Source organism: Chanodichthys erythropterus, chromosome 16, assembly GCF_024489055.1.
Source record: "Chanodichthys erythropterus isolate Z2021 chromosome 16, ASM2448905v1, whole genome shotgun sequence".
Lineage (NCBI taxonomy): Eukaryota > Metazoa > Chordata > Actinopteri > Cypriniformes > Xenocyprididae > Chanodichthys > Chanodichthys erythropterus.
Genome location: NC_090236.1, coordinates 33,711,460 through 33,727,538, shown reverse-complemented (window position 1 = coordinate 33,727,538; position 16,079 = coordinate 33,711,460). Strand labels below are relative to the sequence as shown.

General features: G+C 36.7%; 1 protein-coding gene across 1 annotated transcript in view; it reads left to right on the top strand.

The window, feature by feature from the left end:
- brinp2 (bone morphogenetic protein/retinoic acid inducible neural-specific 2) overlaps window positions 1-14,368 on the top strand; it is a 65,219-nt gene extending 50,851 nt beyond the window's left edge. The window contains exons 6-7 of the mRNA XM_067363293.1: window positions 10,095-10,317; window positions 13,249-14,368. Of these exons, the coding sequence (XP_067219394.1) occupies window positions 10,095-10,317; window positions 13,249-14,368 (1,343 nt within the window). The remainder of the gene's footprint in view (window positions 1-10,094; window positions 10,318-13,248) is intronic.
- The last annotated feature ends 1,711 nt before the right edge of the window (window positions 14,369-16,079 follow it).

Below are 16,079 nucleotides of genomic sequence, written 5' to 3'. Positions count from 1 at the left end.
CAGTCCATTCGGGTTTGATGCATATGCTGCAGCCACCCACCGATGCCTGTTTTAGGTTTTAAGGGTTTCATTCATCCTCCTGCCCCATTTAAGTTCAGACCAGGCCTCAGTGCACCTCAAACTCATAATGACATGATGGCCTGATATGCTACATGGTAATGGCCTATTAAGAAAAACAAGCAGCACTATAATTTCTGCTAACTTAGAAGCATGGGGTGATTAAAATGATCATTTTACTTAAACCTAGAATACCCAGGCTGCAGTATGGTTATGTATGCTTTTAAAAATCTATCACTTTTGATAGCATGGCAGATAAATCTTTTAAAACTGACTATAAAAAGACTTGCTTATATATTTAATGGAATTGAGTACTCTGCTGTGGAACCCACAGTAAACAATGTTTTTCTTCTTTCTCTCTCTTGTGAGTGTACTTGCAACTGTGGAAATAATTATAAATTTACGTTATGTCACACCACTATGACCGCTGCCAATATTTTACAGCATATGAGCAAGCATTTCAAGTGTTTTATGCTCCTCTCCAGACTTTGATAGGCAAAAATTACTGTTTTAGTTAGGATTGATCTCCTTTATGAGATTTTGGAGGCTGAGACCTCAACAACACAGCTTGGCCTTGCTGAAAGCACCCACCAGAGTACCATAAGCAGCGATCGCAGTGCACAGCACCAAGACAAAGAGGCTAAAGGCTCTATATTTATGGCTTAGTGTTTCAGCAACAGTGAGAGAGAAAGAGAGAGAGAGTGAGAGAGCAAGGAGTATATTTCAGTGACTGCTTTGGAGCTCTGATGACAGCAGGAGTGGAGGAAACAGTATTTTATCAGAGACAAGCTCCTGCAACGGTTCATTCTTATTCTGAAAGCTATATAGACTCTTTCAACAGGTTACCATCTATGCATTATAATAGCATTCCTGGCCTTGCATTTCTTTTTTAGCGTTTAAAGAAGGATGTTGCATTCCTCGTTTTTTCCTTGTGGTTTTTATGTTGAATACACCCACAATGGCAAATCTTTATACATATGTAGTGTTGTTTTTTTCACAGTTTTAGTCATAAGTTTAATCTTTAAAAGTAAATGTCATATTCATACATTTTAGTCAATTGTAGTCTGACTAAATGACATCTAATTTTGGTACAAAAAGTGCAAAATTAAACCAAAACAACATGTGAACTGCTCTTGTGAAACCCTGAGCTTCTGAAATAATCTGTTATTTAAACGGTGATTAAACGGTGATTAAATTATACAAAGAAAGCGATCAAAGAATGCTCCCTTCACAATCGCTCGAACTGTCAATCAAACAAGATATCAGTGACTGAGTTCTGGACACACATCAAAACTCCCGTTTTATTCAACAAATCTCTTAGTTACATCGAGTTTGCACTGTGAGTAACAATGAAAGCATTCGTTAGTAATTCAGCACTTCTCACGATTAGTTAATCTTGAGAACTGTAATAGTAAAAACGTGGTAAAAGATTTTGAGAGAGTAATACTTAGCTATTTCATATGCAGAGATGTTAGCCAATTCAAATCAGAGGACTAAAATCAGGGTAGCAAAAATTCCTGTTGCTGCATTAGGTAAGGGTAAGGCAATAGGCTATTATTGTTCAAACTGGCTGTCATGCCAAATCACATATGCTTGCCTATTCAAATTATAGTGGTTTGTGAACATGACCACTTTAATAACAAGAGCGTTTATGCTGGGATGTGTAGGCTGTTGATAGGCAACACGTAACCATTCCATGCATTTTACAGTGTTGTGCACTATAACCAATCACTCACGAATCTGTTGAGCTTATGAATGTAATGGCCAATCAGAGGCATTAAGATTAGTAATCGCTGACACACCAGAGTTTTGTTCAGTGTGCGAGCTGAAGTCTCACTGAATTATTCACTCTCGCAAATACTCTCATCATAAACATAAACAGATTTGGTGACTGTGCTCTTGAGAGCGTTTAAACTAATATAAATAGGTAGTGCTGAGCAATGTAGCAAATCACAAACACATCTGATGTTTTTTTTTGATTTTTGTCCAGTGCTAAGATCTACACACTCAAATCCTTTTGTTATAATTATAACTAGAAAAGTGTAGACTGTATGTAGGCTAAATACGATATTTATCATACAGTCAGCATAAGAGATAAACAGAATTTTGTGAGATTGAGACGAATTAAGATAAGCGACAGCTTAGTGATTATAAAAGGGAGCTTCTATGCACGCTTTCTAGGCAATAATCCATTCAGAATTTAAAGAAAATGTTGCATTAGGTAAGGGTAAGGCAATAGGCTATTATTGTTCAAACTGGCTGCCATGCCAAATCACATATGCTTGCCTGTTCAAATTATAGTGGTTTGTGAACATGACCACTTTATTAACAAGAGTGTTTATGCTGGGATGTTGTTGATAGGCAACACGTAACTATTTCATGACATTCTATTTAAATGTGTTTTTAAGGAGGAATCACATCTAGAGTTGGTTCACCCTCCGCCCATGATTAGTAGAAGTGCAACAACCCTGACTTAAGAATCCAATATGGCTGCTCAGTGCAGTGAAATGGTAGTAAAATACTGTTTTTTTAGCACTTCAGTTTGTCTGTGTCTCAATAAACTCAGTGGTACACACAGTACTATCCAACCTCTGTTTGTGGACATGATACTTAGGCATTACCTGTGCAAAAAAATGTTGTGTTTGTATTCTGAAAGAGCAAGCACTACAAAGCTTAGTTTTTTTACTTCTGTACTGGAACATGGCAACTTGGGTGTGATGCCATTCCCAGCTCCTACATCATTCTTCCAATCCGAGGTAAATGAAATGTAGCATTAGTTGAAGAATTAGCTCCATTGTTCACTTCGCATCCTTTTGCATGTGTCTAGTTTGGGGGAAAATAATGCAGTAATTTCACTGACGATATTACCTTGTATGTACACAAAGCCAACTTTTGTTTGTCAGTATGATTCAAAGGCATGAGTTGATGCCTAGAAATGTAACAACACATACGTATGTGGTTGTCATTGGAATGTGTTAAAATGGTGAGTCCATAAAAATCTGTCATTCTCTCATTGCCAGGTTATTTCACTATACCACGGCTCCTTCCACAGACTTGAAACGGTGTCTTGTTCATGTCACAAATGTCTTTTTCTGCAATTACAAGGAAAACTCAATTCTGCATTAATGTTCGGGGAAAAAATGTGCCCGGTTGACTGATTAACAGAGCGAATATCCTTCATTTCGTTCTAACACTGCGAGAAATGTCTAATCAGGACCCTGTCACTATAGTCAGCTTCTCCAGACGAGCCGTAATTCAGCCACCCTGCTGTTACTTGTGCTTTGATCAATCTGTGAATTATGCCCTGTCCTCTGGGAGCCACCAAATTTTCACCGGCTTTAAATTCATATTCCACTTGGAGATATAAAAGACGTATAGAGGCCAGGCGGCACCGTGTGTTCTGCAGGGTGTCCGATGAAGATAACAAGACCGCTTCCTCCCATGAAGAGCAAAAAGCGTTCATTTGAATATATTATACAGGTGTCCTGGTTTCTCGTTGAGAAAGAAAAAAAAAAATCCAAGCAATACTAAGCTGAAGGGCAGAAGGTACATCCTTGATATGTCTTTGTCCTGACATAACAGTTTAATTTATTTTTAAACAGTTATGTCAAAAGACTGTAAACTAGTAGAAGAAATTCCAAACAACTTCTTTGTACTAAATGCAACTTCTGTGGAGTTTGGGGCTGATAATTATGTTTCTTTCTATTTAGATGCAAAACAGTTCATTTACAGCTATAATGAATTTGCGAGCCCTATTTGCATCTGATAAAAATATATATATATATATATATATATATATATATATATATATATATATATATATATATATATATATATATATATATATATATATATATATATATATATAAAGGCCGTTTTATAATAGGTAATTTCAACAATATTGCCTGCATCTGCTTTCAGCCTGATATCAAAAGTGAAAGTTCCTCATTGCATCTACTTGAGAATAGTTTGCACCGCTCTGATGGTTTGCTTATAATTACAAAACTAAATCAGGCCATACCTGCAGGGACGCTCGGTTAGACAGCTGTCTAATGCACAAAAAAGGCATATCACTGCAGCTTTATGCACAAAATGATCACATTTAGCTCAAGTCTAAGAGGCACTTTGAAACTGAATATCTGAAATAAAGGAGAACAAATAATTGTACTGGGTTTTTGTTGAGATTTCATTTCAAATAAATCACGGCTGTCTAAGAAAAACTTTGTTGGGGATCATCTGATAGTTCCATTGTCTTCATTCCATGTTAGATTTTCCCTGTGAGATTACTATAGGGGAGACCAGGGCTAGTTGTCACAGTTTTTTACTCCAGTGAATATTTCTCTGGATGGGTCAATTTTAATATAGGCACATACCTTAAAATCTTGGCTTCAAAACAAAAATTATGTACATTTCCACTGTTGATTTCGCCTTTTGCTATAAAATACAGTTAATTCCACCTTTTGCCAAATGGGGCTAACTGTCACAATGAAATATTCCATTAAACAGCTGATTAAAGCTCAATTTAAATGGTAAAAAAATTATGAAACACAAAACAATGCAAAGAACAGCAGAAATGTAAAAGGTAACATGCAAAACTTAGGGCTGGGCAATATGGCAAAAAAATAAAATCTAATTTTTTTTTTTTTTTTCAGAACGATTCACGGTTTCAATTTCGATTTTTTTTTAAATGTTTAACTAGTCAACTTAAAAATGTAACTACAATATAATTCAAGTAACATTCTCTTTACTAACCATCTGGTTAAAAAAGTTCTATTCCAAGTGATTCCAAGTTCCAAGTCTATTCCACACCTGAAGTGTGTAAATAACTTCCGTATTCAACTTAGTAAGAAAGCGTATCTGACGTCGTGTCACTTTTTTCGTAAGTTGAATGTGGAAGGTGTATGACGTGTAAGCGCTTTGAACTGCGAGAGTTTTACACTTTCTTTGTAAGGTGAAAATTGGGTCTAATCTGAAAAAAAACTAATCCTGTTTTTTTCCAATTCCACTGCCCGTGTCCCGTTTTTTTTTTTTTTTTTTTGTTAAAGCAATAACGCATTTCTGAGTGAACAGCCGCTAAAGTCTAGCCTCTAGTGATGTGTTCTTAAAGAGTCAAAATTCTCTTAACGGTTATCATTGCTGTATTGTCAACATGTCTAATTTTTATTCAAAAACATGATTTCTCGATTTTAAAATAATAAAAATCAAGGCAAAACATTAAATTCGAATTAATAGAAAAAATCGCCAAGCCCGAGCAAAACTATCAAAATGTTTTGACCAACAAATATTGAGATTTATTAAATAATTGGACTTGTGATTTTTTTTATTAAATTATTCCTTCATTTATTTAATCATTTGATTGTTTGTTATAACAACTCTGGCATATTTATAAAGGAAGTTGTAGCAAATTAGTTCAAAATAAATATGATAATTAATCATAACTAATTATAATTAATTATAAATATTTGGATCAGATAATAAAAATTAACTTAATGTAATAAAATTAATATTACAATCAATTAACCTGTTTGGCCAATTGACACTCAGTGTTAATTGTTTATTAATTCTAAGAAATGTTCATTTCCAGGTTATGGGAAAGGTCTAGGCCGAAGCCTGAAATAAACTTGGGGTTCCTTAGAAGCTTCTAGCTTATTATCATCATCTTCACATCAGCATTTTCAGTACAGGAAAAAAGAGGAAAAAGGTGATCAGTAATTTTAAAGGGTGAAGATGTCACACCCTCTTGAGGTGTCTGAGCCAATAAGGAGTTGTTCTCTTGCAGGGAACTTTACAAGTCTTTGTGCTTTTGGCAGGAACACACTCAAGACAGTGGATTGGATGAATAAGACAAGAACCTTCTATATTCTTATAATACTAATGTGTCACAGAGTTAACATGTAACATAAATTACCAAATAGGAAACGAAAGTTGGAGTACATAGATCCCAAACATGCTACCCATGTGATTTCAGTTAACTATAAATTTGCAAATCTGGAACATTAATACCAAAATAGTTCAAAAGAGAATATTAATACATAGAATAAAGGCTATAAAAGGAAAGTCATGAGATGGGAAAATTGGATACATGTTTATACATATCTCAAGTGGTTATATATAGAATATATAGGATTAAGAGGGTTTATTTGTCCTTCCCAGAAAGAATGTTTTACGATCAGAAAAATTCTTTCTGATCGTAAAAGTTCTTATCTGTTTTCCTGTGTCCTGTTAGCTACATTTGGGATGCTAGTTGCAGTTTTAGGGGGATGGGTTCACAGAACTTTGATAGAGTGAGTGTCTGGATAATTGATTAAATATAATGAATAATTGTGTGTCTGATCCAGACGCTACAAAGTCTTTCTTATCTAGACCAGTTTCAGAGTGTTGACACTATGATAGTTTCGTAGTTGACAGTCTATAGTTACATCAGCAGACAGTATTGATTCATTTTCCTTCAGCTGTCTTTGTAGTTTTCAAAGTCCATACCACGTGGAGATGTAACACAGGATGCAATATAAGAAATAACTGTAAGGTAAAGTGTAAATGTCAAAGTGTTCTCCTCCATGATCCTATATAAGAAGGGGCTGTTGTTGTTTCATGGTAACCATGAACTCACCATATACACACAAATACCTTTTCATTGGCGTAACTTTGTTTTAAAAAGTGGGTGAAACAGGAGTGAGAAGTGGGATCTTCAATAGTACATTGAGTTTATTTTATCGACATAGAACTCATGTTTATTGTGATAGTTTCATCCTTATATCTACTATAATATATATAGTTAGTCCCGAAATTCTTCATGTTAGAAAATAAATACATGGTAGAACTTTTTTTAAGCGTGCCAGAGTTTCTGGATTCTAATCTAATCCGCCCTTGTACACTGTAAACCCGGATAAGTAGAATCTAATTAAAAAAACCGAGGTAATTCGTTGCCTTAAATTTTTTAAGTAATGTTAACTTAATAATTTGAGTTCATTTAACTTAAAATGTTTTGTAATATTAATTACTTTGTAGTTATTATACATAGTATATTTAAGTTCAATGTACTAAGCAAGTTAACTTGCCACCAATCAAAATGCATCCATGCCTCCCATCATGCATTGCTGCATGAATAAATTATGAGCTGAATTGTTTTAGTAATTTTCTTTATTCTCACTATTTAAGTTTTGCTGTTTTTCTGTGACTTTTTAGTAGCTTGTTTTCTAATGTTCAGAGATGAACTGTTTATCAGAATATGTTGCTTATCAGAGATTGAGCTCTAAATGAGTTTAGTGATTCAGATCAAATAATGATTATGTGAAAACATAACCAATACCACCTGATCATCTTATAACTTTGCTTGTCTGGTTTAATGCAGTTAAAACTGCCCAAACAAAATTTAATATTAAAAAGTCAAGGGTCAAGAGCTCAACTAAAACAAACCCTGATCTCGATGGTGGTAACTTAAAAATTGAGAGTTTCTCATTTGGTGAAAAACTACAGTATAAAAAGGTAAATGTTTGGAAAAAATGTCTGTAGAACAGCCAAAACAAATGTTCCAACTGTTCATCAACAGCTCCTTGAATTCACACACACCAGGACAAAATGCCGTCATTACCTGCCGCAAACCAGTGTGTAGGAGGCGTGGCCAGGAGAAAAACTTCATAATTTAAGTGCATTTAACTTACATTTATTAACACATTCAAATACACCCACAAATTAGTAGAATATACTCATATTTTATAAGTAAAGCAACCAAACTTAAATATTTTAAGTATATTGTAGTTATATTTTTAAGTTAATATAAAATCCGGGCTAAGAGTGTATAGTTTTATTATTATTATTATTATTATTATTATTATTAAAACCAAAGATGTTCATCAGTGATTGTATATCAAGAGCAGGAACACATTTGTGTGCCAGAACGCCTCTTACTTAACACAATGGAATTAAACTAATACTCTGCTAGTCAACTAGAGACATTTAATTTGTATTACATCTGTACCACGAGATGTTTCAAAAAGTGATGGGGACATGTCCCACCCACAAGTTACACCTATGCTACTTTCCCATTAAAGGGACCTAATTCTGAACAGACACATTTAAGAATCATCACCTGTACCAGCATTCAGGCCTGTGCTATATCAAGAGGAATCAGTGTTTCTTTTTTTGAACATAATGAGCATGAATGCGGTTATGTCATTACATGTGCATAGACAGCTAGTGCAAGTTCCCATTTTTCCTTGTTCATAGAAATTTGAAGTACTAATGTACAAAATGAGAATGTGTTTTGAGGAAAATAACCTCATCATTTCATCTGACATTTTTAGGAAGGGCTAAATAGTCAGTAAATTTGAACATAAAGCCATAAATGCCAGAATATGGCAGAAAAGGGAAAAAAAGTTCGAATTGTAAATGTGCTGCTGTGAATAATGAGATCTCCAGCAGAATATGGGCAAGGAGATAAAGAGATTGGGAAAAGAGAGAGAGAGAGAGAGAGAGAGAGAGAGAGAGAGAGAGAGAGAGAGAGAGAGAGAGAGAGAGAGAGAGAGATTTGACTATTAAACAATGGAAGGCAAAAGAAGGAAGGTGGTGAGAGAGGGAAGAGAGAGAGGGAGTGAGAAAATCTCATAAAAGCAATGCTGCATATGGCTACATTTTATGTGGGAAAGGGACAGTAGTTATATGATCAGGTACAGAACGAACCGCTATGGTTTTATTGGGTTGCATTAGCATACCACAATCCTGATCTCAGCCCCTGTAGGCTTATGTTTGGAATATACATGTGAATATTAAATGCTTGCTTTTGTTAACACGTAATGAAAGCAAGTGTGCTGCAGATCAGATTCATGGAGCGATAAAGAAACTGTTCAGATGTAAGAATCATCTAAATACAATAACTGTAAAATGAAATGTCATGGAGCTCATTCAGTCAAGGAATGCAAAGCCTTTTTTCTAACCAAATAACCAAACTGAATAACTTATTAAAAAAAGTAAATAACTAAAAAAGCAAAATACTGTAATAATAATTTTAAAAATGAATAAAACATTTTTAAATAACGATAAATATCATTATTAATATTGTTTTAATAAATGTATGTATATTGTTTTTGAAGAATGGGTGCAGAGGAAAATGCTTTCATGCTAGAGGGTTAATAGGCACACATGTATCATTGTTAGTTTTATAAAACCAACGTCACATTAGCAAACAACATGATTATGCACTGCCAGACCACCCTGATAATTTTAATACAATTATGTTGTGACACTGGTCACTTTAGGCTTTTCTTCTGCTGTCAGAGTCAAACAGACACACATGCTTAGACAAAATGACAGGGGAAGAGAAGAAGAAAAGGGGAATCTGAGCTTAAACTGAGCTTAACAGTGTCTAAGCCAATGCTAATGTTATCTCTGATTTAGTCTTGTGCGTGGGAGCCTCTGGGCTCAGTGCTCATGGGATCATTGCACATTGTAATGCACTGTGACACCAATGGAGCTCTTTCTGCTTGGCTTTATGATGAAAAAACTCAGGGGGATCGGGGTTCGTCTCCTCAGAGCTGCACAAATGTCTTCATTTCTCTCCTTTTCTGAGGAATGCTAATGTATTTTTAAGTGGCCCAAACGCCTGATAACTCGAATTTGATAATTCCCCTAATGTTTTACTGTTTACAGCTTGTATAACATTTTGCAATGGAAGGTGTTGGGGAATTCTGTTAAGAAGTATGAGTTTTTCAACGAAACTCTCTGTGGTGAAGACAGATTAGTTTGTCCTTATTTCAAGTAGTGATCAATCAGCAGTGCACAGTTATTGTCAAATGTTTTAATAAAACCTCACTTTATGTTGCTGCTACATAGTTTGGTGATATGTAGTGAGTCAAATGATCAACATTTTTGTCTCTACAACACCCACAATGAGTCGCTCAATAGCTCATGCATTCATATCATGAGCCATCTCATGTTCTCTTATCTCACTAGATTCAAAGCTCATAACAGCTCAATATATTCACCTTCTCCAAGGTTATAATAACCATAATAACATTTCTCCCTCTCCTTCTGTTTTTCAGATGAGTTTAAGGCCTTTCTCAAGAAATTGCCAACAGATCATTTTTTAAACACCTCTGCCGTCTTAAAGTTCTGGACATCAGATCTGGTCCTGCAGAGACGTTTTGGTCTGCTGGAGGCGAGCACTAAAGTGGTGCTGGGAAAAGCCATCAAGATAGTGCGCAAACTCTTCACTCTCAGCAAGCGCTGTCCTACACAGCCAAAGATCAGCCTGCCTAGAGAAAGGTACAAGGACATATGATCTTTTGTTGTTGTTTTTGTAAAGCATGTAAAGTAGCATGTACAATGTGGGATTTAGAAAACATCAATTAAATGGATAGCTCATCCAAAAACTCTTTCAAATCTAATTAATCTAATCTAACATGAGAGTTTGTGTTTACATAATATATGTGCGTTTGTTTATTTATATATATATATATATATATATACCGATCAGGCATAACACTAACACTGACAGGTGAAGTGAATAACACTGATTATCTCTCCATCACGGCACCAGTTAGTCGGTGTGATTTGTTAGGCAGCAAGTCAACATTTTGTCTTCAAAGTTGATGTGTTAGAAGCAGGAAAAATGAGCAAGCGTAAGGATTTGAGCGAGTTTGACGAGGGCCAATTTGTGATGGCTAGACGACTGGGTCAGAGCATCTCCAAAACTGCAGCTCTTGTGGGATGTTCCCGGTCTGCAGTGGTCAGTATCCATCAAAAGTGGTCCAAGGAAGGAAGAGTGGTAAACCGGCGACAGGGTCATGGGCGGCCAAGGCTCATTGATGCACGTGGGAGATTGTTATATAAGACGTACTGTATAAGATTGTTGGCTGTTTCATTCTCAATATATACAACATTGTGTGGTTTATTTAGACTATGGCTTAGAGGTATTGAAGCTGCACTATTGCATGGTTCAGCTGTTGTTCTTATAGACAATTATTTGTTTTTGATTCTGCAAAGAAAAGGTTGCCAGATATCTGAATTTGTGGGGAGAACAAAGAGAGATGAGACTGGAGGATATTAAAGTGACTGAATGGTGTGTCTGAAGAGTGGTCAGCGTGTGCACACTATAATCAAGAGCTCCACGCGAGTGACAGGTTGTAGTTAGCATCCTTCAGCTTGAAGACTTTCACTCCACTGAGACGGCTTTCACCTGCACAAGGAAAAACACACTAGAACTCACCCAAACTGAGCCATAGGGCTTTTCACACTTGAAACAGTTAACCATGGGTCATTCTAAACCCCAGGTAAATGGATGGGTTACAGTATCCTGGGTTACAGTATCTTTATTCACATTACACGCTACCCATAATACACCTGTGCCATGTTGAACATCCAGTGATCAGTATGAGAGAAGAGAATTGGACTCAAAGCACCAAATTTTAACTGCTCTAATACAAGATCCACACATTTGTATGGTCCTGACAAGCAGACAATAACATGAACATGATGAATAGGACATGTGGCTTTGCATGGTTAATTGACATACAACTGTTATCACTTAGGGTGGACCCACTTTTGTTGCAAGCTATTTTGACAATAATGGCTGTATGTTAAGTTATTTTCAGAGGACAGTAAATCTATACTGCTATACAAGCAGCACATTGACTACTCTAAAATATATACAAGTTTCATTTCTATAGTACTGCCCCTTGAGAAGATATACTAAAATGGTTGCTGAAATGTGAGGGGTGTACTCACTTTTGTGAGATACTGTGTGTGTGTGTGTGTGTGTGTGTGTGTGTGTGTGTGTGTGTGTGTGTGTGTGTGTGTGTGTGTGTGTGTGTGTGTGTGTGTGTGTATATATATATATATATATATATATATATATATATATATATATATATATATATATATATATATATATATATATATATACCAACAACTATTCAGTCATTTCTGATATTTTTGATATATTTTTACTAGTGGTTGCAGGACACTATCATTCATTTATGGAAATAAGGATAGCAAAATAAAGTAAACTGTGACATAATTATACCCAAAAATTCTTCATACAGTTGACTTCCAGTAAAATTGATAAAAATTTGGAACCAAAAATTATTCAGACACTTTGACATGACCATGTTTTGATTAAGTGTTATCTGGCATAATTAGGGTTATTTTTTTCTGTCTCAGTTTAACTCTGAGATCTTGTCATATTTTATTACCATTTTTTTAAACTATAGTAAATAAACTGTATTAATGAACGAAATGTTCAAGGTGTCTGAATCAATTTTGGTTTGACTGTATATATAAAAGCATGAATTCTAGGGTTAATTTCATAACAGCTGGCAAAGTCTTATGTTCTCCCAAGAAAGTTTAAGAATTTCTTTTGAAAGAAATTTTAAGAATTTCTTCTGAACTGAAATGGACATGTGTAAATGAATTTCTCTTTGTTTTATTTATATATTCAGTTTATTTGAATGAAAAAGAAAAAAAAAAAAACAAGAATCTTTTACCATACAACTGACTTCAGAGAGATTTCTCATCAAAATAGAAGATTCACATACAAGTCAACATGTATGAGCACTGCTTAGTGGTTTATTTAACACCTGAATTACATCTTGACATCAAATGCTCTCATGAACAAGAAGAACATGCTACATTTGTGGATTTATAATATTATTAATAAATGCAAAAGTCCAGGACAAGAGGAAAGCCAGATGAAATGAAATCCCACAGGGAGGCAGCCAACAGAAAGGGCATGTGATGCAAGACATTTTATTTATATATGCATGGAATTAAGTATGCGTCAACAGTTGTGAAGTGAGTAGGAAGATAATGGAGAGCCCATGGAGTTGGAGCATTTATTTAAGTGACTTGTCTCTTGCTAAATTGGATAAAAGAGAATGAAAATGATGCACCATCTCCTCACACGCATCCCCAAAGGCTTTTAAGACTCACTTCCTCTACTGGTTAGGAACAATTTACATTTGTCAAAGAACAGGCTATCAGCACTCGATTAATATTCGTATCAATCAGCAAGAGGAAATGAACGCCTCATTTACCCCAAAGAAAACAATGATGGTCAAGTTTTGACTAAACCATTTTAACATGTTAACTGAACAACAACCACAGAAATCTTTCGATTTTATCTTAATTTAGTAAAGCCAGGCCTGTCATTGTTTCAGGAACTAATCTCATCCGTAATCATCACCTTCTCTCTTGCAGGACTCTGGGTTTTTGGCTCAACAAAGCCCAGTCTCTGTTGTACTGTAGCGAGCATGGTGTGCACGGCACCTTCTCTGAGGAACTGCAGGGCTGCATCTGCGCCGCAGAGCAACGCGCTGTCTGCCAGGGCACCGTGCCATGTAGGGTGGGTGAGGGGACCCTCTGCTCATCCTGCGCCCCGGACAACATCACCCGCTGCGGCACATGTCTCCCAGGCAGCATCCTCCATATGGGCTTCTGCCGCCCTAACATCGCCAACTCTTTGGACCACTACGTCAACTTTGACTTTGACATGCCGGACGCAGAGATGCGTTACCTCCTCCAAAGGCTCGATAGCCGCATGGAGGTCCACGCCATCTACATCAGCAACGACGTGCGCCTAGGCAGCTGGTTCAACCCGGCGTGGAGGAAGCGCATGCTGCTCACCCTCAAGAGCAACAAGAACAAGTCCAACCTCATCCATATGCTGATGGGGATCTCTTTCCAGATCTGTTCCACCAAGAACAGCACGCTGGAACCCGTGCCTGCTATCTATGTCAACCCCTTCGGGGGCAGCCACTCGGAGAGCTGGTTTATGCCCGTCAACCAGCAGGACTTCCCAGACTGGGAAAGAACTAAATTGGATGCCTCACTCCAGTGCTACAACTGGACCCTCGCTCTTGGCAGCAAATGGAAGTCCTTCTTCGAAACGGTGCACATCTACCTGCGCAGTCGCATCATCACTGACGATCCTGCCGTCAACGAGACGCTTTTTTACGAGCCGCTGGACCTGGATGACCACTCGGCCAACCTGGGCTACATGAAAATCAACAGTCTGAAGGTCTTTGGCTACAGCATGCACTTTGATCCAGAGGGGATCAAGGACCTGATCCTGCAGCTGGACTACCCGTACACGCAGGGATCCCAGGATGCGGCCTTCCTGATGCTTCTGGAGATGAGGGACCGCATCAACCGGCTCTCTCCGCCGGGAGACAAGCCGCTGGACCTCTTCTCCTGCCTGCTGAGGCACAGGCTCAAGCTTTCGTCCAGCGAGGTGGTGCGCATACGGGAAGCGCTCCAGAGTTTTAACGCCAAGCTCCCCAACTCCACAGAGCCAGAACTCAGCCAGCTGTGCAGCTAGCTCAAATGAGCCTCTGTTGCTCATTTTTGCCTGCCTCTGAGAATGTATTTGTAAATGTGATGAGAGAGAAAGGGAAAAGAAATTTATTGTCGGTGTGCGTGTAAATGTTTGTGGATGAGATTGTCTTTGAACCCTCTTCCTTTGGGCGGCAATTGTAAGAAGCAGAATTTTTGATTGTAACAGATACTGGAGCACATCACGTGGAAGCCGTACATTGCCAGAATATTCCCTTGCTGGGAAAACCTTGTTGGATCTAGCCTACAGTCAAATCTACTTAATGTCTTTGAGTAAAGGTTCCTTTTGAGACAATGGACTGCCTACACGATCCACGGAAAAGAACATTTTAGGTCAGAATATATACCTACGGTTTCTTAGCACGTATATGTGCTGGTGCTGTAGTTATCCTTGGTGATGTCATTGTTCGAGATGGAGAATGGACAATGAGAAGTCAGCGGTCCAACAGTTATAACAATCAGCAAAGATTCAAATTCGAGCTTTTCTATTTTATCTGGATTTGCAAATCCTGTATTGTGAGATCTGTATATCTGTATTTAATGTGGAATTGAATTGCCAGAATGTTGGATATGAATTCCCTTGTATACAGAGATATGGCTAAACCAAAAGGTAAACATGAGAGCAAACTGAATGCCGAAATTTCTTTACAGTTTTTTTTATTTTTTATTAATGTTTATTGAAATCTCTTTTAAGAAGGCAACCTTAAGGTTACGGTACATGCTTACTATATTGTTTTGAGAAGGTTTGTTGGTCACTTTGTAAATACTGCTCATCTCATTCGAAACGTGAAAAGCTTCACATTGCTTCTTGGATATATACTGATAAACACATGTATTTGTACTTTTTGAAAGTGCAAAGACCAAAAAGAAAAGAAAAAAAACACACACTTTAACACAAAACAACTGCCTTATGAAGTGAAGTCTCTGTTCTGATATCAAAGCACACTTGGCTGTATGTCTCTCTCTCTCTTTAAGAAAAAAGCAGAAAACACTTTTTTCTCTTTCTTTTTATCCTCTATACTTAATTCTGATTTCAGTTACAGTGATCTCTAATCTGTAAATGTCCATTTTTAATTGAAGTATTATATGAGGAGTGCATTGTGTCATCTATGTGCAAATACAGAGTTACATTTACATCACCTGATTCAATAGCTTTGCTTTTTTCACAGCATTTCCCTGATTTTCTATTAGACACTTGATGATGTGACGAGGCATAACTGTAATACATGAATTCATTTTAGTATCTCTACATCTAGAGGCAATTATTTCCACTCAGCATTTAATAACTGTACATGTACTGCTTAAGTGTTCTTGATTAAGTTGCTTGGGTTGTAGCATTTGTCAACACAAACAGCCACAGAATTACAGCCTTTGACAACACAGAGCATTTATTACTGCTTTTTATATAAAACTGGAATGTGTGGAAATGTCTTTGAAAATTGCGTATATGCATCAACATAAAAAAACGATCAGTTTTCTGTCAGCATAAGATGGATCGCTCAATATACGAAGAGCAACTTTTACAGTGCGAGGTAAAAAAAAAACAGAATAAAAAAGTGCAATTTATGCTGTTGTCATGGAGAGCTGTAGGACCTTCACGATATATATGTGACTCAACTGCAAAGGGGGAAAAACATTCTCACTAAATTCAGAAGATGGAAATCACAGTCTGTAAATATGAGCTGTTTATCTTAATG